Here is a 27,560-nt window from a genome sequence, read left to right as displayed (position 1 = left end):
CTGCCTTGCCAGCCCGCTCAGAGATGTGTATAAGAGACAGATATATATATATATATATATATATACACCAACTGAAGAAAAGTTATATCGTCAATGTGCATCTGTTCTACTTTTCTGAAAAAATGTATATAATTTTACATAATTTATGAATAATTTAGAAGAAGCACAAAAGAGAGAAGAAAGTTTTTATTTTTAATAAACGTGCAAAGTTAATTTTTTCAAATTTGTTTACATAATTGTATACTTATTGTTCATTTATTTGTATTATCCTAAATATAAACTTATTCCACTATCGATTAAGCACCGGTATGGAACAAGAGATTATTAAGAGAGAGAGAACAAAGCTATGAGGATAGAATAGTGTTTCCTAAGCGGATCGACCATTTCGGAAGCATCTCCGTTTCGGAATTTTCCTTACGAGCGCATCGAGATTCTTGCGCTTAAATGTTCCACCGGGAAAAACCGTGGAAAGGCGAAAAACGAGAAAGAGAACCGACCACACAACTTCTCGACTGTCGCAAGAAGTGCCCTCGCGGCTCGACGCGAAACGGCGCGCATCTCTCTCGCTGCTTGCCGTCCGATTTAGGTCGTTAACGGTAAAACGCCGCGAGGAAGCCGCTCGCGAAACCGAGGCAGATCCGTTACCGATGGTGGCTCTCGATTTTGCCGGCTTAGCTCGCTGTGAGAACGACAAAAGGACTAGGTGCATCTCACAGAGAGGACTGGGTGCTATCTTAAGAAAATGATACATCGAACGGCACCGTTTTTTTTTTAATCGCTCGACATTTTAGAAATGAACTTGCAGAAAAACTAATGAAATTTAAAATTCTGGCTAATTAATTTCAGGCAGAAGAATTTTATTTAGAAATATTTGTCGACTCTTCGCAGCTATATATGTTGCATAAACAAAATGATTTTTTAAAGGCAGATATACTTGTTCTAAAAATCCGTGATTATTTGAATTATATATTGCAGTAGTACACACATCATAATCGCGCGGGTTGGATTTCGATAAGAAAAAAAAATCACTCGTTCATAGAATAAATCTGCAATACCGCAGTGACCGTGCTATATAGGCAAGAATCAACCCCTTGCCCTTCAGACTATTTCAGAGTCCGTGTTACAACGGCGGGATGCATAATAATTCGGTAATGTCGGGCTTCCGTAACACACTTTGCTGCACGTAACGCTCGCGAGTTACGTAAGCGCGGAAAAGCGTTAATCGGCGTCGATATTCCAACCGGCGGATGGTTAACGCAGCTCCACTACTTCTCTACGGCTTTTTTTCTATACGAGGCTTGTACCTCTCTCGCCATTGCGATTTGCCGTCGCGCGCACAAAGAGTCAGCAGCAGCAGCAGCAGAAAAGATTAGCGCGAGCGCGGCGGAACCCGATCCCGATCGCGATCGGGCTATCGCGAGCGCGTTTCTCGCGCGACACGTCTAATTACTCGCCTCGCTTCCGCGCGCGCCGTTCTCTCGAGGACAAGCCGCCGCCGCCGCCTTCTCGAAGGACGCGCGAAACGATCCGTTGCGCCATTGCGACATTAACGAAATTACTCGATGTCACTTCGCGACGTATATATGGTACTGCGCGGCTGCGAGGATTTTTAGAATCTCCCCCATCAAATGTCGCTTAGCGTTAAACCGTGCCCAATTGAATTTCACTTCCACATTTAGATCACAACTCTTACGCTATAAGAGCGCGAAAACAACTGCAGTAAATTGACATACGTCAAACTAGTAGTAGCCTGTTTGCAAGATATTTACGTAATGCAGTAAACGCTGAAATAAAACGCATAAAATTGTACTCTCCCCCCCCCCCCAATCTTCCGAACATTTTCAGCGTGTCACTTCGATCGGAAAACGTCTCAATTAATTCAACCGGTGGCGATTTACTTGAAGATTCTTCGGCCCGTGTGAAAAATAATATTTAGGAAGAAAGAAAAAAAACGGAATAGATGGAAGTTAAACGACATCGGTGAAAATCTAAAACGTCTGGGAGCGCGCGAAAAACGGGAGAGGAGGGAGAAACGGGGAAAATAATGTCCTGTTTCTCTCTCTTTTTTTTTCTACGAAAACACGCGAGTACTTTTCGTTCACGTGCACTACCGTATGAATGCGTAATGGAACGACCGAATGCATGCGCTATGAGGGAAATGCAAACATACATATTTCACTCGCAGCGCGCGCGTTCGTTCGTTCATTCGTTCATTCGTCCGTACCGTTCGTACCTTCACGTCTTCATATAGCATAATGCACACGGGCGACAAATACTCATTTGTCTCATAGGAAGAACCCGGCTGGGAAGTTATATATACGCTCTCCCGCTTCCGTTTCCCTTATCTCTCTTTCTTCAACGCTTCAATAATCAACTATAACAGAGATATGCGCTTGTATTTATCTATAGCTATGCGATACCGTTTATAGTGCTCCGATTTTTCACTTCGCTTCCCGTGATTCACCTCGCTTCTCGATAGAATTCTAATGAGTATATTATTTCGCTCGCGTCTGAATTTTTCATATTACTCGAATGCAGGAAGAAATATTTGCAACAGTCGTCGCGTTATTTTTTCTCTAAATTGCAAATTAAATTCAAGTAGAGTATAAATTACCATCTATTTGGAGTCGTTAATCTATGACTATGTTATAGTTTAGAAACAAATTTTAAAATTTGTTCCTACCTAGTTTTGACACGTTAACGTTGACGGTTTAATTAGCCGCTCCGAGATTTCGATTCGACAAGTTCACGACGGATCAACGGAATTTAATTAACACAATTAGGACTCTGACGTTTTCCGTTTTCAAGGCGCAAAACAGTTGAGGAGACCGCGCGTGACGACGATATCCACGTGAATTTCGCCCGAGGCTGTCGATCGAGCGTAATAAAAGGGATGTGTACACCGGTTGTAGTTATCGCTATTACGAAAAAAGAAAAAAATAATTCCCACTGACATCGCAGCCGCGTCGACAAAATACATACATCGCGTCGCTCTTCGCGACCGGCGGCGTCGTACCTCAACCGAAATAACTCCGAGCGCACTATCTTCGTCCGTGTGGTAACACGTCTCGACGAATTCGCGCTGAGACGAGACCGTAAGTGCCGGCCAAGGTGAAGCGAGAGATGATAAAGATGGAAAAAGAGAGAAACTTACACTTTGTAGAAACTGACGGGAGAGAACTTCCTGTAAGCAGCGCACACACACGTCCGGGGCTCTCTTCCCACTTCTCCTTGGGCTCCCGCGAGGTCGCCGGGGGGGGAGGGGGGGGGCGTTTACTCCTGGAACGCACAAACGCGTCGTGTCACCTTCCGCGTTTTCACGAGAGCTCGTCGTCGGGCATCACCGGCGGCCGCTCTCTCACTCCGTGGGACTTCCAACGCCGGCCGACGAAAACCGAAATGGGAACGTCGGGTCGGGTCGGATCGCGTCGCTCCGCGCCGCGCCGCGTCGTTGCGTGGTGTTGCGTTGTCGCGTTCCGTGTCGCGTCGTCCGGTCCGCTCGCGAACGGCGAGTCTGTCTCTCTTCCTCGCGCCCTCTCTCTCTCTCTCGCTCCTTCCTCCTTTATTCCCGGACACCGCTATTCCGCGAACACGATTACCATTCCCGTCCGCGTCACTCCGCTTGCTCTCCGGGGCAACCCCCCGTTACGCTGTCACGAGGCACGTCGATGAAAAAAAAACGCACCGATCTCGTAGGCCCGCACTGAGTTACGCGTCACGAAGAAGGAAGACCTTCGCGGGAGGAGGGGGAGGGGAGAGAGGGAAACCGCGCACTCCGCGCTCGAGCTCGGAGTAATACGAGCCGCGACCGGCGAATTCTCCGCGACAAACAAGAAACCGAGAGACAGAGAGAGAGACAGAGAGAGAGAGATGTTAAAAAAAAAAAAGAAACTTTAGCTCGCACTGTCTTCACATTCGCTCCTTCTTCATCACACGTAACTCCGTTGTTCTCGCGGTTTCGCTTGATGTCCCGGCGCGACACGTACGTCGCACGAACGGAGCGGATAGATCGCACACACGAGGGATAATCGATGCCTACTGTCTCTATCTCTCGTGTCTTCGCGCGTCAAGCTCCCCCTTATTTCTCTCTCTCTCTCTTTCCCTTCGCGCACTTTCGTCGAACGCGCACTGCAGTAGACAGATAACACACGGAATTATACGTACGCGCGCCCGTTGCTGCTATACAATACACGGTTCTCTCGCGGCCATTAAGTCGCGTTTACGCGTGCGAACCCCGATGGATTTTACTCGCGCTCGGCTGCCGCTTGCTACGTCGCGCTCGCGCTCGCGCTTGGTCCGCCCGAGAAAATCACCCGGAGGAGGCCGTGTGCGCGGTAACACGTCTCTCGCTCGACACGTCCGAACGTCGCGGGCGCCGATGGCGGAGTGAACCGGTGGCGCCGCCGCGCCGCGAGCACCGACCGTGGCGCCCTCGTCAACTCGCGCCGCGCCGCGGCGACGGCCGCCCACCGGCGGCGGACGGATCGCGGCTCGCGGGGCGGACGCGCGCACACGTATACGCGTATGTGTAAGTATTATCCATGAGTGCGCGCATTTGCGAGCGCGATGCTCTTCGGAGAAAGAGAGAGAGAGAGAGAGAGAGAGAGCGGAATATCACGGAACCAGAATACATATATCCACGCGCGTATATACACACACGCGCGCGCCGAAAAGCCGCGCGCGGATACGACAGCTACACTCCGCCGAATCTATAATGGATATTCGCACCGACGGACCACCTGGCCCACCGCCGTCTCTCTCTCTCTCCCTCCCCCGTTCCTACACCATCCAACGGGTGTCCACCGATGCACACACCGACGCGATCGCGGCAACGCCGTAGCGACGCTACGCGTTTCGCTTCCCTTTCCTCCCCCTCCTCCCGCCCCCTCCGACCTCGTCGTCGTCGTCGTCGTCCGTGTCGTTGTCGTCGTCGTTACACGCGCGCGATTGAAGGCGTATACATATACGCGGAGTGGTGCGCGAGGGGAACACTGCACCCCGTCGGGTTGTCACGACGTTTCGGTAAAAGTTCCCTGTCGGGGTAATATTCCGATCGGTTTCGACGTAACTCGCCCGTGCCGCCGCGCCGCGCGTCTCGTCGCGACACGATCGCGGAAATGGAGTAGGTACCGTTCAGGGGGAGAGGAAGGGTTGGCGGGAGGGAGGGGGGAGCGAGGGGAGAAAAAAATTGGTTCGCCAAGGCGCGCATTGAGTTATTTACATTTCGCATTGAAACGCGCGCGCGTGCTCCAATAAAACGAATCCATATTAGAACCGGGGAGAGTCGATTCTTTATTCAAACGTTTGGAAGTAAACACCGGTGAAAATGTATTTACAAGACTGATTAATTAAGCGTATTTACGATCGGACGTATCTCCGCATTATAAAACTCGACAAAGTACGGTAATGAACGCGATTACGGATTCCGGCCGTATATTTTCGCGATCCTAATTCCGAAATCGCTTTAGGCGCCAACGAAAAAAAAAAAACCAGCGGCGAAGCGTGTATACATGTATGTGTGTAGTACGTGCGTGTGTACGTGCGACGTACAAGTACCGACCAAACGTTCAACTATCAACGATGCGTAAATATTAATTTCGGACAGCAAGAATGTAAGATCGGCGCGTAATTAATTATAGAATGGTAACTTATGCGTACCTTGGCCATGAACGCGTACAACGAATCGCGCTTCTGTCTTTGGCGACAAAATGGTGTGACGTGCGCGAGGATCTCCGCATAGATCATCGATATCGCGACAACACGGGACAGCATACATTATAATCGCCGATCATTCGCGACGCTTAATATACTCGATATTAAGGTTAATGGTACGTAAGGAAAGCGTAAACGAATCAGCCAGTTATAGAAAAAGACAATAATGTAAGCGCTACCAAATTAAAAATGATTGATTCACTTACTTATGTGTTTCTATGTGTCACTAGCTTAAAGTCCGACGCTTCACGAGAAGACACCCACGCACACGAGATTCACTTTCCGAGACGATGTAGTAATTGCGAGAGGTACGCGGGGAGGTAAGTTAACAATTGATCCGGCGAGTCATTGCGACGCGTTCCGCGAATTGACCGCGATTCAAAATTCAACGTCACGCCACGGTTGCCGAATTTCGGTAATGATCGAGCCAACCACGTCGCAGCATTCATTGTCAGATCACTGCCTATATTAATTGCACGTATATCTAACGTGAACCGTGAGGGCACCTTGGAAGAAGAGACAGGAAAAGAAATAACGAAAATGTAAATCGATTTGAAACGAGGCTTAAAACGGATTGTTTTAATAACATGTTTTAACACACAGACATCGGAAACGATCGAGACAGAATGACACATCATTAAAAAAAAGCATAATCGATGCGGCTGATTGTAGAATGATGATGTAATGAATGTTTAGTACTGAAGACACGCCGAAACGCACGGTAGAAACAATAAAAGTCGAGACTCGTTATTGTTTGTTAATAAATATTCGGGCAAACCGCGGATATCTGGAAACGCGTTCGGGACAGCGCAGAAATACATGTGAAAAGTCCCAATTTCCAATACACGCAAATGACGTGTCTCACTTTTGTTTTTCACGCAACTATATTTTCTCGTTACCAGTCCGTACTTGCTTTTTTTTATATTTTAGTTGCAGCAGTAGTTTGTAGGGAAGATGTCAACGCGACAACGCGTCAACCTTTTATAAACCTAATTTTTGTAAAAAAGATCAGCGGTGTCTTCGATTACCATCTCGTCGGCGCTTCGGGCAAGCACAGTTTGATTTAAATACTTGCTCAATTCGGCAAGCTTTTATTACCTTTATGCACTCGTGTTTAACAAGAGAGATCGTCAGATAAGAGATAATAGAGTTTTTTTTTACATATTACGAGAAAACATATTTAACACGTACCGTACGTGTTAAATGTACGTGACGTAAGGTATATCTTGACCCTTTGGTTGCGACTGAGACAGACGGGGATCTATATCGTTGTAGCTCTACAATGGAATTCGACTAAAAAATACGCAAACGTTCTTTCGATAAAACAAATGCAGATCGAAACTAATTGAGAACATTTCTGTTTGGTAGCGACAGGCTATCGGAGACGTAGAAAAACAAAAAGCTGTTATAGTAAATATTTTGTCCCAAAAGACCGTTTAGAGAGAAGCCATTATAGTGGTGTTTCGTTTCAAAGAATATGTTAGCGGGAAGCCGTTATAGTGGCGCTCATATATAGTAGCCGAAGGGTTAAATGCACTCCGGGTGTACATACACACGAAATAACGTCTAAAGAAAACCTTGCCGACACGTGCGACGTGTAAGTACCTGTGTTAATTCACACATCGTGATGGAAAAGTGACGCAAGTCAGACAAATTAATTTAAAGGATATTTAACTTTTTTTTTTTAGCTAATGAAAGAAAATCGATTTTAAAGACTTAAAGAGTCTATTTCCGTTCGTTATCTCAAAAATACTTCATTCTTTACTTGCGGCCACTTTTCTATCAGCGCAACGATGTGTCTCGCGCGAATATCGCCGTCTGGCGATCTCGCGATTGCGCGACAACTCGATGTCATATTTCATTTCGAATTCCTCTGACCCGTATCTTATAAATTATGCAGTACGTGGTGGGGTGCGGCACGTGATAAAAACCTATTTGTCGAAGTTGCACCTATTTGTCGGCCGTGCTCAAAATATATCCACGGCGCCGAGGAAGCGCGAGTTGGGCACAAGTTGGGTACAATACCGCTTGCTGTTTAACATACATCGCGGGCGAAATTATTTCGGCTCCGAGGGTGAGAAAACGGCGGACAGGTAACTTGGAAATGACGAAGGACGAAATAGAATCTCTCCCCGGAAAGTTACTAGGTATCAGGTTCCCTCGAAGAAGCCCTTAATCGACGTCGCAATTACCGCGTGGGCAAAATCGTCGGTCCTTTTTTATCCGATTATTAGACCCGTCGCGGGACAATTCGGTCGCGTAATGATTATACAAGTTTAATCATCTGTCTTATACATCGATCGACGATATGGTCTCTATATACATTCTCTATATAGTTTCTCTATATAGACTGTTTACAACGGCGTCCTTTGAAACACATTAAATGTTAATGCCGCGCCGTGTCGCGTGCGGCAGCGGAAGTTTAAGATAAAACTTGCCACGCGCAACAACTCCTCGTGGTGATTATTTCGAAGACGCCACTTTGGCGTTGTTCAACGCACCTCGTGGCGCAGTAGATATTTTCCAGCGAACCGTAATTATTTCTGCAATTCTATTTTCGGTAATTCTTCGTTAATTACAATTATTTTCTCAGTGACCGCCCTCCCTTCCCTCTCCTTGTTTATTTCCCCCAAAATAAACATTCGAAATTACGTCGTTACGGTTAATGAGTTAAGCTACTGTGCAGTCAGATCCAAAGCTGCATTTACATAGATTTACATGACTATTGCGAGCGATTACGCGATTATTCGGGAGTGTTGGATGAGTTTTCGCTTTTCAGTTAACATCGCCGCCGCGTGTTTATGTCGCGCGTGGTAATTAAACGTAAACATTAATCGCCTTTTTTGCATCGCATTATTGCAGTTGATATCGCTCTGGCACTGCGATATCGTCTCGGCAAAGGGATGCAGACTCTATGAACGCGCTATGAAGAAGACGAAAACTATCCTTGAAATTTGCTTTGATTGTAATGCGCTGTGCGCACAACTTACGCGACGTTACTGTTTACTGTTACTTCGCTTTCGCCTCGACCTTTCCGCCGCGCGTCGTTAAAAGAATCGTAGTTACGTCTTTAACGGGTGCCTCCCTCCTTTTCTCTTCCGTTCCTTCCTCCTTTTACCTAACTTACGTAACCAACCAACGCAACCGACGCGATCGAACGTAAGCTGCGACAGTCATCGCGCTTCTGCGCTTTTCTCACGTGGACGCGACGCCTCCGCGTCGTAAAGTATCCAGAAGTTAAGAGGCTCACCTCGAGGGAGCAAATCAACCGTAAACCATATATAGATGAAAGAAACTTATAAAGAAAAATTATACCCAAATAACGTATAGAAAGCGTACGTGTGAAGTTAAGGGACCGTCTACAATTAACGTGCGCGATAAAATTTTATATAATGATGACCAATTTAATTTGTGGTATTATTAATTCAACTTTTGTGTACGATTGCGTTTCAAATCCGACAGTAATTGTAGTTTATACAATTGAAAGCCTATATTTAAAAACTCATATATAAATATTATTAACCACCAAGATCTAGCCTCGATCGTATTTGACTCTTCTTTATTTATTTGTTTTACAATAAAAATTTACAAGCACACGTTTAGCACCGTTCATAAATACATATTACACAGTCTAGTAACGATCCTGAGCAACTAAACGGCCAATATTAGTCCACGAGATCATTACATTTGAATGTTGCGGATTACATGTGACTCCAAATAAACCGCCAGATGGAATAATCTCATGAATTAATATCATCCGTCCATCCTTCTCGCGGCGGTTATTGGCGTTTGTTTATTTATGTTGATACACATCATGCTAACTGTGTGTATAGCGCGACATCTCTGTTGGTGTCTATACCGAATGATGATGACCTACCGAACAACGATGCGAATTTCCTGCACGGACGGGGGGGGCACAATCATTTGTATCCAAGGACACCTCAAATAATTTGCTGAGCCTTAAACCACCAATGCTTTTATTAGAGCCTCCGCAGGCTCTTCTCGATGCGAGAGCGTCTCCTTCGGTGTATTTCGGTGACCCGTGAAGTACCTAAGTGGGACCCTGTTTCTACGAGCGCGTCGGATATACCCCGGCCCCGCGATAAGGTCGATACAGCTACTACCTCGTTACTTTCCCGTCGTAATCGTAATAAAACCACCGCCGTTGGCGAACTCTGCTCCCCTGTAACTACGTTAATTGGCCTACGAATAGCTCGCGCGGGCCGCATGACCCGACCACCTAACGGGTGTCTCCTTTACGTGGCGCGCGATAGTTCACTGAACGGCGCGACCCCTTCACCGCCCCTTCGCCCCTTCTCCCACCACCGTGATAGACTCTTGTTAAATATTCTTGTTAAATATTTATCGCTATTAATTACGCACACGGGACGTACGCGCCACCGCCGTAATTATATGAGCATTCAGCCGCACAGTAGTATACTTACTTATAAATACAATCTTACTTGTTTTCTCTCAATTTGGATATTTACGGGCGTGCATTCTTTAAGACTATCTTAAGTAGACTTGTCACAAAAATCACTTATTATACGGAAGAACGATTTTGCTGAAATAACTAAAATTTAGCTGGATACACATTTGAAAATAATTTTGTTAAATCATCAAAACAATTTTGTTAACTCAAACTATTATAATTGCTAGAATATTACAATTTTTTGCAGCATCGCTCATTATACTTGGATTTTCGACATAATTATTGTGATGACACAACAGAATTACTTTAGATCTGTATTCAGCTAACTTTCAGATCTTTTAGCAAAATCTTTCTGTGTACGATACGATATATTTATACATTTTTTATATCTTGAAGTTTCTGTATACATTTTATTCGTACCAAGAACCCAGTTTGACATCGATTGAATCTTTAACTCGGTAAAATTCTCTTTTCAACCGAAGGGACCTGCAAAGGTGATTGTGCTGTTATAGTAATCAGGCAATTCCTCGCCACGTGAGAGCGGCGAAAGTATCTTTTACCAATACCTTCCTTCCGAAAGTACTATCCGAAAACCTGAAGGGAGAAAAATTAGAGACTGACGCGCAAGAGCCCCGCGGGGATCTTGAGCAGCTCAGCTCGAGAGAATCCATCGCTTATTAACGTCTCCTCGCGCGCTTTGTCGTACGCGTCGACTCGAGAAAGAGCGTCGGGTCGTTTCCCATCCGGAGAAAGAGCTGCACACAGCTCTCGTTCGGTCGCGTAGCGCAGCGTTCGTGAACCGCTTGGCGCGCAAAGAAAGAGGCGATGGATCGGCAGGGAGCGGCGCGGCGCGGCGGTGCGGCAACGAGAGAGAGAAAGAGAGAGAGAGAGCGAGGCGAGGGACGCTTTACGAGTCGGTCGAGAGACGCGGGGGTCAGGAACAGGAGAGGGATTGGGACCCACGGGAGGAAAGGAGAACGGTGGGATACGAGGGGGAGCGAGGGCACACCGCACGGCGCGGCGGGAGGGTGACGCGGCGCGGCGGAGGAGAAGGAAAAAAGGTGCGTCGTCGTCCGAATGGATGCGATACGCGTCGAAGATCGTATTATACGCAATGCCCGTCGTGTTCGTCGGCTACTATCTAGCCATAACTCGTGAAAGCCTAACGAACGCCCGTTCCCTCTTTCTCTCTCTCTCTCTCTCTCTTTCTCTCTCGGTCCTCCTCCTCTACCGGTCGCGTGGAATTCTTTTTTACGACGATCTCAGCGCGCGGCGATCTCCGGCCGGGCAGGCACCTGCCGCGAAACGGCGCGGCGAGCCGCGCGGTGCGGTGTACGCATTCGCGGTCGCACGGCTGCATCAGCCGTTTTTCCGCGCAAAGCGCACGGTTTCGCGGCCCGACGCGACCCAATTGGCAGCGTGAAAGATACGCGGCGAATCAACGCAGCACTGGGATAAAAAGGCGAAAAGGAGAAAGAAAACGGGAGATTATAGCACTGGACTTTCTTCTCGCGCGGCGTGAAACTCGTTCGCCGCGTCGTTCACCGTTCGCGACCGCGTAATGAGCGGATATGAGACTGCGGCTGGCTGGCTGGCTGGCTGGCTGGCTGGCGCGGTTACGTTCGGGGACCGATTTCGAGGACGTCTTGCTTTTACGCGCCTCTTTCTATCATTATCTCATTAATTTATAGTATGTCAATCTATGTACATTAATTAAAATGATAATGATAACGTCAAGCAACAATTCGGTTGATAGCTTTTATTGATAGCATAACGCTATACCTGAGATAACAATATCTTTATGCCTCTCGCATTGAAGCGGGGCACGTTCCTCACCGAAAAATTTCTTACACACCTGTACAGGTCGGTTCTCTTCTTACCGGGGTACGTGAATTTCCTGTGTCGCGTGATCGCCGCAGAAACATCTGCGAGATGTCTGCCAGAATGTTGCGCGCGGAACGCTCCTCGCTCTCGCTATAACTCACGTCCTTTGTCAGAAATCCTGCTATACCTAGCGAGAGAGCGGCGGATATCCGTAGTTAATTCACTATAACATTTGCGCAGGATTACGTTACATATTTTACATGTGGAGAAAGAATTGTTTGCAAAACGGGAAATGGAAAACTTTCGAACTGACTTTGTTTCTCATATAAATTTAATCTCGTTCCAATAATAAATACCTTTAATCTTAATTGCAAATGTGACTTACTTCGGGAGGTGATTACACATGTATATGGAACGTGCGCTTGATCTAATTACTCATTAATTCTTAATGCGCGATAATTAATAGATTATCCACGAGTAATCTTATCAGGAAAATAATTACACGTAATCATTAGTTATATATTAGACTATGAATATTTCGCGACGAATTAACATTTGCTGTTTAATGATGTGCCGAAATTATTTGCGTATATATATAGGGCGATTCGCGATCTACGTGCTCAAATGGAGATATAAGGGTCTCGTCGCGCGAACGCAGATGGATCATTTGCGTAAATTCATTTATCTTATAAGATAACACGTTAATCTGTTCATTAGCCGAGAGAGCGGTCGGAGTAAGCTGTTGCGAGAGAGCGACGATAGGTCCAAAGACGTTCCTCGTTCATCGATCACGATCGCGATATTGACAGCTTCGTATAGCCTCGCTGCCGTTTTCTCCTCCTCCTCCTCTCGCTATGCGAAGGATCTTTCTCGCGATTGCCGTGAACAGCCTTATAGCGAAATAGTACCGCGCTCGATCGATGAAAAAACGTCTAGTGCAGTAAAATCGTGTAGCAAATCGGGATTAACGTCGACGATATTACAGGCGATGTTTAATCGCGATCTCTGTGATTAGCAATGCCGACACGACGGTCGAACTGTGCCGATACTAATGCATAGATACTTCGTACCTCATATTCGACCTTTCATGCGTTTACAAGGCTCACTTCTAACGCGACATTAAAGCCCTTGAAGTGAACTTCGCATAAACTTCACTTGTTAGTCTAAATATATATATGTTTTGCGTCATACACGCGAGTCGTTATCAGTGCTTTCTTTCCGGGCGCGGAACGCTCGCGTCGATATTTCCCTTCAATATTGCAGCCAACATTATCGATACCCGACAGTGTCGATATTGCAATCTTATTTGTAACCCTCGTGCGAAGCTGACTAATGCAGCGCGATGCGAGGTGGAAATATACGTACATGTATATGTACATATACATATACATATTTATATATCTATATCTATATATAATCTCGCGTATATTTTCGCCGGGCGGAATCGTGCCGGCGCGCTTAATCGTGAATAATCTGTTTCGTGAAAATAGAAACGTCTACGTTTTCTGCCTCAGCTGTACCGCGCTCGGTGAAGTGAATTTTCTTCCCTCGGGTTCTACACCGAGGCGGGCGAACGCGAGGTAACGTCTACTTTATTCATGCCTCACGAAACGTGCATGCGACGCGCAGGCAGCTGCGATTTTTTACGTTTTCTAATATAAACGCGACCGGAGTCGCGTAAGGTCGCGATGAAAATTGGACGGGCGCCGCTGCCAGCCGGTGCGGCGCGGCGCGGCGCGGCGCAGAGGCGCGCGGCGGGACGAATTCGCGCGCGTCTCGGCCACGTTGGCAATTACGATACCGTTAAATACGGTCTCGCTGCTCGAAGAGATCGTACATCATAATTTGCACGGCAAATGTTGTGCGCGAGGGCGCGCACGTTTTGCGAAATACGCTTGGACGCCCGTCGGAGACACGTAACGACTGCAGAAACGATTCTAATTCTGACGTTCCGGGGGAGAAGTCGGTTGACAATCCCCGCGTACACGTTTTCTTATCGGGATAAAAAAAGAATACATCGCGCCGTATAATATCCTGCCGTTTTCATTTTTCACGAGTTTAATCCCCTCTGGAGCGCGGCGAAAGACAAGACCCGTCTGCGCGGACGAGGAGCTATTAATTTTCGTACGACCCACGAACGACGCGACGGATGAATACGTCGGCTCCGCTCTTATATACGTATATACCACCCGCTTTCGTCGCGCGGCCCGGTTCCTCGAAATAACGCGCGCGACTCCCCGCGTCATTCCCACGAGGAAATACGTATCGACGTATGACCGTGTAGGGGTGTCCCAACGTCGCGGGCCGCCCTTTCCCCGTTCCCCGATCCACGATATGGTATCCGAGTGACGCGGGGACGACGGCGCGGCGGGGCGACGGAAGCGAAGCGATACGCGGCGCGGTGCGGCGTTCGCAATTTACAGCGGCGCAAAACGATTTCGCGAGGCGAGGAGGAACGTCGGCGGCTGGCGACCACCGCGTATGGATCGAGCTTTAGAGAGGAGTCGGCCGCCCCGCGCGCGCGGATCTCTTTGTGCTACGCGAGGGCCGGAGGGCCGGCTTCTTCCTTCTCTCCTCCGGACGGCCTCTGCTGTGGCTACCCTCGTCCCCGATCCCGACCGCCCCCTCATCGCCGCCGCTGCTCTCTACCTTCCCTTTCCCCGTGCCCCGCCGCCGCGCCGTAGCGCGCCGTCCTGTCCTCACGGCGAGTCATCTCGTTTAGGTCGTGCTGGCGGCAGCGGCGGCGGCGGCGGCGGCGGCAGCGGTAACGGCGGCGGCGACGGCGGCGAGGAGGGCCGCGAAAAGGGGCTGGGTGATATCGGGTGGCCGAGGGGAAAGGGTCGGCGAGCCAAGGAACGAACGAGAAGAGGAACCGAGAAGAGGCGACAGGGTCGAGGGAGAGTAGCTGCGGGACAGAAGGATATATAGCTGTGTATTATGTACTTGGACCCGCGCGCGTTACATACTCCTTCGTCGTCGTCGTCGTCGTTCACATAAAGAGCGAGAGCGAGAGAAAGAAAGATAGAGAGCAGGTGTGTGTATACGAGAGCGCGCGTCTATCGCGGTGTGCGAATGCATGCGGGCGAGAGACGCGCGCTGCACGAGCGCCGAGGGGATTTCTTCTCTCTTTCTCATTTCCACTCCCCCCCCCTCTCTCTCTCTCTCTTTCACACCGCGTACCGCGTGCGTACGTGTGCGAAGGCTCACTTCGCACGCGAGCGAAGCTCTAACCAGCTAGAATCGAAGACGCCGGCGGACTTGGAATCACGCGAGCCGCGTAAAAATGATCCCCCGTGGTCGTACAGCGAAGGGGACCGCCCGAGATCACGGCGAGGATCTCGGGGGCAAGCATAGGCGGACAAACGAGGGAGAAATTCTGTACGCGAAGCGCAGGATAACGTCTCGATGATGAACGTCTTCGGAACGTTATTACATAATGTGTTGCGGAAGAATACGCTGCACGGTTACGATGCATAATCAAGGTACATACTGGGAACGATATTGACCCTAGTCGCGTAGATAAAATTTTAGAATGCTGAAACGAAAAGTTTTGTGAAGAATTTCACGATTTCAATGAATTTTGCACTTGTTTATTGCATATATGTACGTATAAGAAACAAACAATTGTATTGTTTCTCGAGTATACACCTGTTTGAACAATAAAAGAAAAGAATTACACTTGTAATAATGAGAACTTAAAATAATCCAGCTGCTTTATGTTTAAAAATAGCTATTATTATGTTCAAATGTAACAAATTATTTTTAATACTCTATTTCAAATACTATACTTGATGTGTGTGCTAATAAATTGCGCATATAACTAAGCATAATTTTTTGCTTTGCGGCGGATTTGAAATTATTTCTGGACAGGAAACTGTGGTCTCTCTATTCTGATATGATCAAACTGTTGACTGTCTCGTAAACAACTACTCGTGAAGTGTCGTCATGAGAATACAATGGCTATTATTTTTTCTTTAAAACTTAACATTCTAAAGTGTCACGAGATAACATGAGATTTATCTCTCTGATACAATAGAAGAATATGTGATAAAAAAAATTCAACATTTTATTCTGACTGCAAATCCATGCAAACTCCATGCAGTTTTTATTAATTTTATGTAATATCTTTTACTAAAAAAAAAAGTGCATTGTAAAACTGTAATTAATATAAGAGTTTATTAATCTCTTTGTGATAAAAAAAATATACAAAAGTTTAAATTTAAGATAAATTGTGCAAATGCAAAATGTAGTGATACTAATATAAGTAAATTTTTTAACTCAATACTACACAATTTACAAAGAGGTTTGTAACGCTATCTGACGGTGGATATGTTTCTCTCATCCTTGGTCGCAGCAGTAGAAGATAATTAAAAGGCCTCAATCGGTATTTGACTCAATTGATAAACTGAAGTGTTATATATAAATTAACATTATTACCTACTTCAAATAATATCGTTAATTGAGTATTATTAAATTTACAAAAGTTTCATTCTTATTAACTTTTTCTATAATATTAACTTTTATAATATTATTATTAACTTTAATATTAACTTTATAACTTTATTAACTATTTAATATTAACTTTATATTATTAACTTTTTCTATAATAATTTCTGTACCAGATATTTTCGATCAATTCACATATATTATCTACATATATTTATTTATTGATATTCATTGATTAATTTTATTAACTGTTAAATAATAAATACAAATTGAATTGTTAGATAAACTTTCTAAAGATCAATGCTTTTATTTACATACATGAAAAAATCATAATTATTAATAACAAAGTCAATTGATCTAGTATTGAATTGATTCTTTGGCTAAAGAATATCTATACAAAAATAAATAAATATACATATACTAGTATTACTAATTTTTAATTTTTTATTGAATACAATTTTTATAAATTTATTTCCCAAATACATAAATAAAGTAGTATGTGTGAAGAATTTTTACCCACCAAAGAATTATAATATGTAATAACATATTTTTAAAAAATACTCTTAAAGTAATTTGTTTTTGAATTTTATAAATGTAATAAATCATCAGTTAGATCAAAGCTAATATTTAGGATATAGATTGATCCGGACTTTATCCTTTCCAAATTTCATCCAAGCACGTAAAGGAAAGTTCTGCGTACTTCAAAATATGAACAAAATTAAGAAGTTAGTGAATGCTCTTACTGGTACTCTGATATAAGGTACAACTGAAAAAGATGGAGAACAAATTAATATACATTATACAATAATATAAAATATCACACAAATGTCCGTACAATACTTACGACATAGATAAAATATGCATTGACGGTATTTTGTAAGGACCCAACTATACCATCCGAGTTTGTTATCTGAAACATAAATTATCTTTGTTAACAATTTTACATAATATATTATTAGTGTTGATGAAAGTGCTTAAGCCGATGCTGAAAGGTCAAAATTACCGACATTGCAGTTAGATAAATATCTCCGAATTGACTGAACGAAATTGAAAATCCTTTCACAGGATCGAAATAGATACATACAATATAGTGATGGGACGAAGAAATTTGTAATAAAAACGAAAAAAAATTAAAAAGTTATTTTCTTTTTTTTTGTTTTTACTTCAAATTTCTTCGTCCCACCAATACATTTTATGTATCTATTTCAATCCTGTGAAAGGAATTTTATTCAATCAATTCGGCGATATTTATATAATCTCGGTAATTTCGATCTTTCAGCATCGCCTTAACAAGTAAGAGACATGTAATTTTGCAATAATCGTTACAATAAGTATTGTGAAATCAAATTGAATACTATATACGTATATAACAATATAACTTTTGGTAATTCTTTCTTACGAGAAAGATATACTGTCTTAATTTGATTACTTTATTTAACTTTTAATAATTTCTGGCATAATAAAAGTAACTGCTTATATTTCAAAATTTACCAGATATATATCAGAATTAAATATTTAAAAAGAATAAAAAGATCATTATATTAATTAATTACAAGAGAATAATCCGAAATTATCGAAATAAAAATGTATTTGTAAAATCAAAACGAAAATATCTACAGGTGAGCCCATGTAATTCATAGGTGTGTGCCATAAAAGAATCGTTATCAAAGGTGATATCTATATACCAAAATGCATCCAATGCTTGTGTTGTTATATCATAAAAATTAGATGGAAGATTACTCAAATAAGTTGCAAATAGATCTTTCATCTTTTGACATAATTCGGTAGTTTCTTCTGCGTTTTTGCGACACAAATTAAATCTGCGAATAATGATCAACTAATAGAATTATACAGATATCAGGATTGTTGATAATGAGCTTCTTATCAAAGTTTATAAAAATAATTTCATAGTTGACTCGTATTAAAAAACAGCAGCATGGTTTACACAATTAAAGTGATACTAAATGACTTTCGGACGCGTACCTTTCCATTGTACAATTATTATATCTTCCCAATTAATGTTGTTTCTTCTCTCTTCATTTTCCCTTCACCTCTTTTACTCATTTTTTCACTTGGATTTCTGCTCAAGGCTCTTACTTTAATTTCTTTCGAGTTTAATAACTTGCTTAATAGATTGTAGAACCGACTGTCTAGAATCATATCTACGAGTTCTTTCAGCTGTGGATTCAACATTCCCTATCTGTGAAGCTCAACATAAAAGGAGAACAATTCTTTTATTTCTTTTCGTAATGATTTATAAAATAATACCTCAATTGACGGAATTAACAGAACAGGCAGCCTAGAAAATTATCAAAATAAATCAGAATATTTAGAAGTTCCGTTTTTCTTAAATATTTTTGCTTCTTCAACTATATCAATATAAGACAATGGAATAAACGTATTTCCCTATTCCGCTCGTCGTATCATGCACGTCTTACACTATATTCTGCTTTCACTTATTAATACTCAAACAATAACCTGTAAATAACTGAGGAAAACGCACTTAATGTAAATTTAAAATCATTTCCCCAAAGGTCCTGTCCACTGTTCTCCGCATTTATGTACTATTGCGGATTACATATTTATTTCGTTCTTTCATTAAATTAAGAAACCTCACTCCTTTATTTTCTTTCCTCACACGTGGTCCAATCCTGGATTACAAGAATTAAATTCCTTGATCCGAAATTGGAATCGAATGTGACCGGTTTCTCAAACTAACGATCATGTTAATTTAAGAAAGTCCGAGTTATCAGTTATATATATCCTTTTCAGAACGTTGACTCATTTTCCAAACATATAAAGGCGCGCTTAATTCACAGCGGACACTTTCATGCGTATCTGCAAAGCAGAGTGCTAAACTTGCGTACTTCTATACCCCCTCTTCTTCTCTTTTTGATTTTCCAAACAATTCTTCTTCAATAATTAAAATTCGTTTGGACGTAACATTTCCACATTAGAAGATTTTAATTAATTTGCATATATTACTTATATTTATTTATTTATTTATTGTTTAATCAATAATAATTATTAAATAAGAAATATAAATTTAATTGTTGAACTCTTTAGATAACAATGCTTTTATTTACGAAAAAATTATAATGATAATAACATCAGTATTGGTTTACAGCTATATCGAGTCTGTATTGGTTAAAGAATCTGTTCTTAAAAATGGATATATTTAAGTAACATAAAGTAAAGAAATAAACAAAAGAAGGCATATTATTATATAAAACATATAAAAGTAAAATTTTGTTATATCTTTTAATTATCTTTTTGCTGTTAGCACCGGTAATTGAATCTAACTTATTGAAAGGCATCCTGGAAGAACATAGCATCCAACATTTCTTTTTTTATTATTAGATTTCACATTTTTAGATAATGTACAAGCAATGTATTTTTTTATTAAAATATATATAATAAAATTATTTTTCATAAAAATGATAGTTGCAACGTTTTTTAAATATTCAATTGTTTAATTTTATTAGCACTTATATACATATAAATGTTCGACACTTATTATACTTCGTCAATGATTGATTAGCAATTAAATATTTATGCTTCTTGTTTTATGTTTAATCTTTATGCTAAAAGAATGAATAAAGATTAGGAATCAACTAAAATGTATTTTTTTATTGCAAATCGATTCACTACATACACATTTCAACTTCTTATACATTATTTGTATACAGGATACTCCCCGATTAAGACACCAAATTTAAAATATGAATTTAGAATCTAAAAACAAACAAAATTTTCCTCTGAAAGTTTGCTCGTAAATGCTTCGTTTATAAGGAATGAATGTCATCAATTTTATATAAAAAATGTATGAAGTGTCCGTTAATGATCTTTATTATCATTTAAAAATCATTAAAAAATAGAAAATAATGCAAGCGTGCGAAGAAATTACTGACGCACAATGTCAATCATTTGACCTCTCGATCATTCGATAAGTTCAATGCTTGTCTCAAGGCTGAAAGCTCTCATTTTGAACAATATATTTAATAATTATGTTTTTAATATTGTAAATTAATAAAAAAAATAAACCTAAATTATCTTGACATTATTTATTTCTAGAGCTTTGTAACTTAAGAAGTCGATATCTCTTTATAAACGAATCGTTTGCAAGCAAACTTTAAGAGAAAACTTTTGTTTAAAATTTTAAATTTATATTTTAAGTTTAGCAGTTTAATCTAAAAGTACCTTGTAAATATACTTTCTATATAACTCTAAAGGACATTAGCAAGAAGTTATGGCCGGTCACAGCATTGTCGTTTAGATTAGCGTTGTCTACCGTCTATTATGCGCATTTTGCGCCACAATTTATATAATACCACAGCCAAAAGATTAAAATACATAAGTAGTATCATTTTTTAAAAATATTTTAAAAGTAATTGATTTTTATAAATGTAATAATAATGAATGTATAAATCATTATCAATAAAATCGAAGCTGTTAATGTTTATTAGGGTACATATTGAGCCGGATATTATCCTTCCCAAGGTTTATCCACGCAAGTAGAGGAAAGTTCGCCGCATTCCAAAGTACGAACCAAACAATGAAGTTACCGTATGCTTTTGCTAGTACTCTGACATAAGGTACAACTGAAAAAGACAGAGAACAAATTAACGTATCGTATTGATATACAATAAAATATCGTGCAAATATCTGTACAACACTTACGACACAGATAAAACATGAATTCACGGTATTTTGTAATGATCCAACTATACCACCCAATTTCTTTATCTAAAACATAAATTGTCTTTGTAAAATTAACAATTTAAATTTACATAATATATTATTAGTGCTATAATGAAGGCGAGTAAGTAACAAACATGTAATTTTGCAATAGTCGTTACAGCAAGTATTGTAAAATCAAATTGAAGTTTATATATAATATTTTTTGGTAATCCTTTCTTACAAAAAAGAAATATCTCAATTTGATTACTATATTTAAATAATTTTAATAAGTTCTGATCTAATCTAATAAAAATGATGATTTACCGAACTTAAATTTTTTGAAAGAACAAAAAACGGTATCAATTATCAGCAAAGTTATCGAAATAAAAATATATTTATAATGAAAAAGTGGAAATTGAATATACTTACAGGAGAGTCCATGTAATTTGTAAGTGTGTGTCATGAAAGCATCTTTATCCACAGTGATGTCAATGTACCACATTGCATCTAATGCATATGTCGTTATTTCATAAAACTCAGATGGAGGCTTTTTCAAATAATCTGCATATACTTGTTTGATCTTCCGACATAATTCCGTAGTTTCTCTTGCGTTTTTGCGACACAAATTCAATCTGTCGATAATGAATAATAGCTAATAAAATAAGAATTGTAAAATTGATATATATACACACACACACACACACACACACACACACACACATATATATATATATATATATATATATATGATATATCTCTGGTAAATTTATAAATCATAAAATTTTTAAAAAAAGAAAGAATATACGCCTATAGTATATAAAAAATGTCGTATATTACATTCTTTCTAAAATTAAGAACAATTTTTTTGAAATGATTTAAATATACAATTATTTAAAAGTTGATTGATTAAAAATAGTCGTGAAATTAATAAAATTAGCCAAGTTATTTTCTACTTATTTACTAGTTCAGATAACGTGTATATAAGAACAATTATTACGTTTTTGCTATCAAGTTTTCATTACATTGGTAACAAAAACCTGCGTGTAGAAATAAATTTAAATATTAGATATTTTAAATAATAAATTATGTAAAAAAGTTAAATTTCTAAACCTATTTAGTAAAAATCATTTATTATTATCATATGTATTACCTGTCGGGGATTCCTAACATGTAGCCATTTATACGCCAGAAATGATTAAATCCTTCATCTTCTTCCAGTGTATTGCACACTCCAAAAAGCTTAGGCGCAGTATAGATAAATGCCACAAAAGCGTATTGAGTAAGAACCATATCTCTTTGAGAAATTTCTCCAACACCAGCTTCCTTTGTTTTCCTGGTACCCATTTTGTGATACCAACGGATTGTGTTCATCGATTTGTACCATCTAGCAAATGTTGAGAGTTTAATTTATGCATATGTATATGTATCTTTTTGTATTAACAAGTTTAAATATTTAGTTAAAATTTTTAATGCTTGATATTATTTAAAAAAAAAATTCAAAAATTATTTTTTATACGCGATTTTAAATACCATTCTATATATCTAAATTTATATGACTTTTGGTAAGTCTTGATAATTAGATGTCTTTATGATGATTTTTTTTAATACTGTTACATTAGAAAGACGAAGAATTCTCTTTATTTTTAAAAATTTCTATATGAAATATTGATTTTTACTTCTTTATTTAAATAGATCATGCTTTTATCAGTATTGATAAAGTACAATTTAGTTTAATTCCGAAAAATAAAGGAATGTCTTTTTATTAGATTTATGTCGGTGACTTTCTTCTATTATTATATTTTGATCAGTTTTTAATATTTAATATTTGAAATAATTGATTTGATTTAATAAATATTTTAATCAAACGATATTCCAATTTAATCAAATTAAAATTAATTTGAGGAATACCAATTAAAAACCGACACTGGATAGATAAATATATGTGTAAATTATATGTATATACACATATATTATTACAACTATAAGAAACGTTAATATATACAGACGTTTCGATCCTTATTTTGGATCCTCTTTAGTGCAAAATTAAATTTTTTGAAGAATTGTGGAAGTCAATAAGAGATATTGCGTAGTCAGTATAAAATCGTCATAAATTGAGTATAAAACATAAGATGTTGTTCAAAGATAAAACAATTAATTGTTTTTAAAAAAATCAAACAACCGTTTTTAAAAGATTAAAATATAATAATAGAAGAAAATCACATAAAAAATGTAAATATAATGAAAGAGACTCCTTTATTTTTCGGAACTAAATATTACGACACTGCTTATTTTTAACTCTTACTTCGACATTTTCCTCTCTCTCTGCCTATTTTTAACTCTTGACTTCCACTTAAAATTTGATACTTTGAATATATGAAAATCAAGAGTTAAAAATAAGCCATGTTGAAATATTTTCGTAAAAATGTTATGCTCAAGCGACAACGTGTATTCTTTGAGACAGATTCAAGATTAAATTCACAAGTTTACAACAAGGTTTCCTAATATATACATGTATATTTTTATAAATTTATTATATTTTTGTATTGAAGACCCAAAATAAGGGTCAAAAAGACTCTGTATTATTAACGTTTCTTATTGTTATAATTTATACATTATCCATTCACTGTCTGTACTCTTTATTGGCATTTCTTAAAATCTATTATACTTAAAAATTATATTAAAAAAAGAATTTTAAAAAGATATATTGTCATAAATATAAATTTTATTGTTTATTGTATAATATTTTGTATTTAAAAATTAAGAAAAAATATAATAAATAAATGTCTACATCATCTATTTTTAAAATATTAGATATTTTTATTAGAAGCATGACATAAAAGCAAATGTTCAAAGTCTACAGTGCTTTGTGCGAGTGGTATGTAAAGAAAACACTTATTTATCATTTATTTGAATGCATATTTTATCTAAAATTTTTTGAAACATTAAAGAATATTTAAAATTTTTTAAAAATCTTACAAACAAATATTACACAAAATTTTGCATAAGAAAAATGTAATATTTGACACTCTTTATATGTTTGGAAATATTCTTGTAAATTGATATTACTCACTACAATACACAATATCATGTGTATGATTACATGTTATGTAATATATGTTATGTGATTAAGAATTAAAGAGATAAAATAAAGTGCAAATTTCATTGCGTTAATGCTTTTTCCATTTTGTATATAAAGTTTAAAGCTGTTTTGTGTATAATTTAAACTATAATACATAAAAATGTCAGTTCAAGAATAAATGACTGGTGATAGTTTTTGTATTATGAATAATAAAAGATTTAGCAAAATGAAAATATAAGTGAAAAATGGAGTAAACTTACTTGGAATCTGTATCATTTACATCACATGTATATAAGTTATGTACATGTAAGACAGTTTCGATATATCTTTTAAAAGCTGTACTAACTGAACTACTTCGTTTTGTGTATACAAGTATCTGTTAAAAAAATAAGAAAAAATAAAAATAAAAATCTTCGACGGTAAATGATATTTTGTTACTCTATATCTACTTTATTATTAACAATAAATTTTTTAATATTTAATATTCTCACAAATGTGTAGTACAACTATAATCCTCTATTTTCGTATTAAGATTACAGTTTAATCGAACCATGCAAAAGTAAAAAATTTCGATAACAAAAATTAGTATACTATATAAAAAATTAATATAAAAATAATTATTTATGATTATTTTTACTTTTAAAAATTTATGTTATTAATACTAATATTTTAATAGTAATATATATAACATTTTACCTTTAATATTGTGTCCACTGTAAATACTAAAACAAGTCCTACTGTGGTGGCCGCTATTACTGACATCAAATTTCGCTTATAAAAGTTTTGACCTCTATAATTAAATGTTAGATTTTAAAAATATAAAGCTGGGCGTTTAAAAAAATTATTGTATATAATTGGAATAAATATTTGCTTTACGTAAGCTACCTTGCATCAACACTTGTGTAACATACAGAATATCTCAAATTTTTAAAAATTTTTGAAAATTATTGATAATTTATTATATATATACATATATATGAAACTAAATATTGGGTTGTCCGAAAAGTTTGTGCGGTTTTTTTACAGGTGATATTAAAATGTGTATATCTATGTCATGCATGTGACTTTAACCTATAACATATATAGTATACATATTCTGAAAAGTAACATTGCGTTTTTCAAACATAAGCATAATTAAATCGATCAGTATTCATTTGAAAATAAGATGCATTTTCAATATTTTATGTTATTTTACTTCAAGAAAGGCTAGATAATTTCAAGAACGTTTAGACAACAAAAAAGATTTGTGCAGCCGTTCACGGAAATCGGGAAGTAGTAGCTGAAAGAACTAGATGTACAGAAGTGGTCCGCTTGCTTTAAACGTAATGATTTTAGTGTCGAAGATCAAAAATGCTCAAGTAGAACTTTAGTGGTAGATGAAATTACAGCACTACTTGAAAATAATTCACGTTACACGCGACACGAGACATCTCGGAGATATTCGACATATTCTCAGTTTAAACAGAATGATAAGAGAATATTAAGAATGATAAAAAAATGTGAATTTTAATTAAAAATCGCACGAACTTCTTGAATAATCTAATATTAAAAAATATAAATATTTATAAATATAAGTATTTTATTATAAATATTATAACGTAACACTAAGATTGAGAACATGCTTATAAACTCTATTTTTATTTTTGTAAATAATTTATTAATCTATTTTTAGTTTAATGTTTCGATTTATGTTTGACAAAAATATATTTTTCCTTCTTACTTTATGCATTATTATATTAATAAATATTATTATTAATATTTAAGATATTGCAAATTCAATATCTTCAATTAAGGAGAGAACTTACTCTTTGTACAATTTTTCATTGTACCAAGCTGGAAGATCATTGGGTGTTACGTCAGCTGCTTCCGGATCTATTACACTCTTATCTTCTTGGATTAATTTGAAATGTTCATCCACCGTCTGTGTTTGAACTACAATGCGCGATATATATTTATATACATAACAATTGAAAAATTATACAATAAATATTTCTATTTTTTTACACGTATACGCCAATTTGCAACACATTGGCAACATGTGTCTGTACTTTTTTTAAAATAATGGTTTATATTTTTTAAGTTGATTCTTCTATTAAATTTTGCGTAAAAACATTATGCTACCAATATTGAGAAATAAATACTTTGAAGAGAATATTTTACATTTTATATCCTATCATTTTGTAATCATATTGCTCGTCTTTTTTCTCCAAAGTTCAGTGACACTCAATATAGATCATTTTAAAGTATTTCTCTCACGCAAAGGATAGTAATATATTTTTAAGTTGTCTCTTAATGTTTGATGATTAAATTCGAATATTTTTTGTGTAAAATAAAGAGCAAAATTAATTTAAATATTGCGAAGTGTTATTAATTTTTATATAAATCACTTTTGAGTACATGTAGTTTTATTAATTATTCATGTTTGTTACTTTAAATTATTTTATTCTAATGACTAAAATTTATCTTAACAAATATGTAATTTTTAATAAGTATGTATATTCAAAACTTTAACGCGGCAATGTTTCATGTTGAGTGTCACTGAACTCTCACTGAAGGAGAAAGACGTACAATATAATTATAAAATGGTTGGATATTTTCAACGCTGGCTTCTCTGAGAGCAATCTGCTTTCACTCGATGTAATGTTATTTAGTACGAAAAATCAAGCAGTGAGCCGCGATCTTCTTCATTAAAATTTTAAATTTATTTTATGATGTATTTGTTCAGTATTTCTTCTAACTTTTCACATATTATTTAATAAAAAAGTGAATGTAATATTTTCAAAATATCTAAAAATGCCAAATACGACAATATTGCTATAATATTTTTGATGCTAATTGAAGTAAAAGAGACATATCATTTTAAATTATAATAGCTAACAATAAGATTTATTCCTTAAAACTTATATTTAGAGCCATTACTCCGATTAGAAACTATTCTTGTGCCACGTGTGTTTAACCTTCACCATATTAACTTCACAAAATCTTCTCTTACCATCGTCGATATGTTTTGTCTTCATTTCACTATTTTGTATATTTCTATTAAAAGTCACAATCAGCGAAAATTTTCGCCGTGCTGAAAACGCACTTTATACGAGATTACGATTTACGTCTTTCGTCGGAGCTCAGATCGGAGCACAGTGCGTGTGTTCTTGCCGAGAGAACTAGCTTGATACTGAAAACGTCTGACCGGTGTGACGCTCAGCGTCCTTCACTGGCATTCACATTCCCCTGCTGCAGGCAGGTGCGTTGCGATGCTCTTAATGTGTTGTTTCCTCTTGCTACGTCTGCTTAATTTGCTAAGGTTTTGTAATCTATCCTTGAATTTTTATTGTAATATTATCAAATGTAACATTCTTGATTTTGTGTTCTCTGTATTCCAAATTATGT

The 27,560-nt window shown here is 38.3% G+C and overlaps 2 protein-coding genes and 1 long non-coding RNA gene across 3 annotated transcripts in view; all 3 read right to left on the bottom strand.

The window, feature by feature from the left end:
- The window catches only part of LOC105452886, a 56,985-nt gene extending 52,639 nt beyond the window's left edge, over positions 1 to 4,346 (bottom strand). The window contains exon 1 of the long non-coding RNA XR_974794.1: positions 3,155 to 4,346. This is a non-coding gene — a long non-coding RNA (uncharacterized LOC105452886). The remainder of the gene's footprint in view (positions 1 to 3,154) is intronic.
- A 12,663-nt stretch (positions 4,347 to 17,009) lies between these two features.
- On the bottom strand, positions 17,010 to 18,405 carry LOC105452908. The gene is made up of 4 exons (XM_011694459.1): positions 18,398 to 18,405; positions 18,032 to 18,234; positions 17,259 to 17,324; positions 17,010 to 17,180 (listed from the first exon to the last, which is right to left on the bottom strand). Exons 1-4 carry the CDS (start codon positions 18,403 to 18,405, stop codon positions 17,116 to 17,118), a joined length of 342 nt encoding a protein of 113 aa, XP_011692761.1. The 3' UTR covers positions 17,010 to 17,115.
- Positions 18,406 to 20,017: 1,612 nt separating this feature from the next.
- On the bottom strand, positions 20,018 to 27,360 carry LOC105452885. The gene is made up of 8 exons (XM_011694436.1): positions 27,166 to 27,360; positions 25,979 to 26,105; positions 24,870 to 24,963; positions 24,434 to 24,549; positions 22,245 to 22,478; positions 21,524 to 21,726; positions 21,095 to 21,160; positions 20,018 to 21,015 (listed from the first exon to the last, which is right to left on the bottom strand). Exons 1-8 carry the CDS (start codon positions 27,188 to 27,190, stop codon positions 20,867 to 20,869), a joined length of 1,014 nt encoding a protein of 337 aa, XP_011692738.1. The 5' UTR covers positions 27,191 to 27,360; the 3' UTR covers positions 20,018 to 20,866.
- Positions 27,361 to 27,560: the final 200 nt, after the last annotated feature.

Source organism: Wasmannia auropunctata, unplaced genomic scaffold (assembly GCF_000956235.1).
Source record: "Wasmannia auropunctata unplaced genomic scaffold, wasmannia.A_1.0 LD336026.1, whole genome shotgun sequence".
Classification (NCBI taxonomy): domain Eukaryota; kingdom Metazoa; phylum Arthropoda; class Insecta; order Hymenoptera; family Formicidae; genus Wasmannia; species Wasmannia auropunctata.
The sequence above is the reverse complement of the archived record's forward strand: the minus strand, read 5'-3'. Positions and strand labels throughout refer to the sequence as shown.

Excerpts from the sequence above, each read along its gene's own strand:
- LOC105452908 (XM_011694459.1), bottom strand. Across the intron at positions 17,325-18,031 it reads TGAATTACATGGGCTCACCT|ATAACAAACTCGGATGGTAT; the intron begins GTAGATATTTTC and ends TTTATGTTTCAG. Across the intron at positions 17,181-17,258 it reads ATGCATATTTTATCTATGTC|TTGTACCTTATATCAGAGTA; the intron begins GTAAGTATTGTA and ends CATCTTTTTCAG.
- LOC105452885 (XM_011694436.1), bottom strand. The coding sequence starts at position 27,190 with ATGAAGACAAAACATATCGACGATG. Across the intron at positions 24,964-25,978 it reads AATGAAAAATTGTACAAAGA|AGGTCAAAACTTTTATAAGC; the intron begins GTAAGTTCTCTC and ends ATTTAATTATAG. Across the intron at positions 21,727-22,244 it reads ATGTTAGGAATCCCCGACAG|ATTGAATTTGTGTCGCAAAA; the intron begins GTAATACATATG and ends CATTATCGACAG.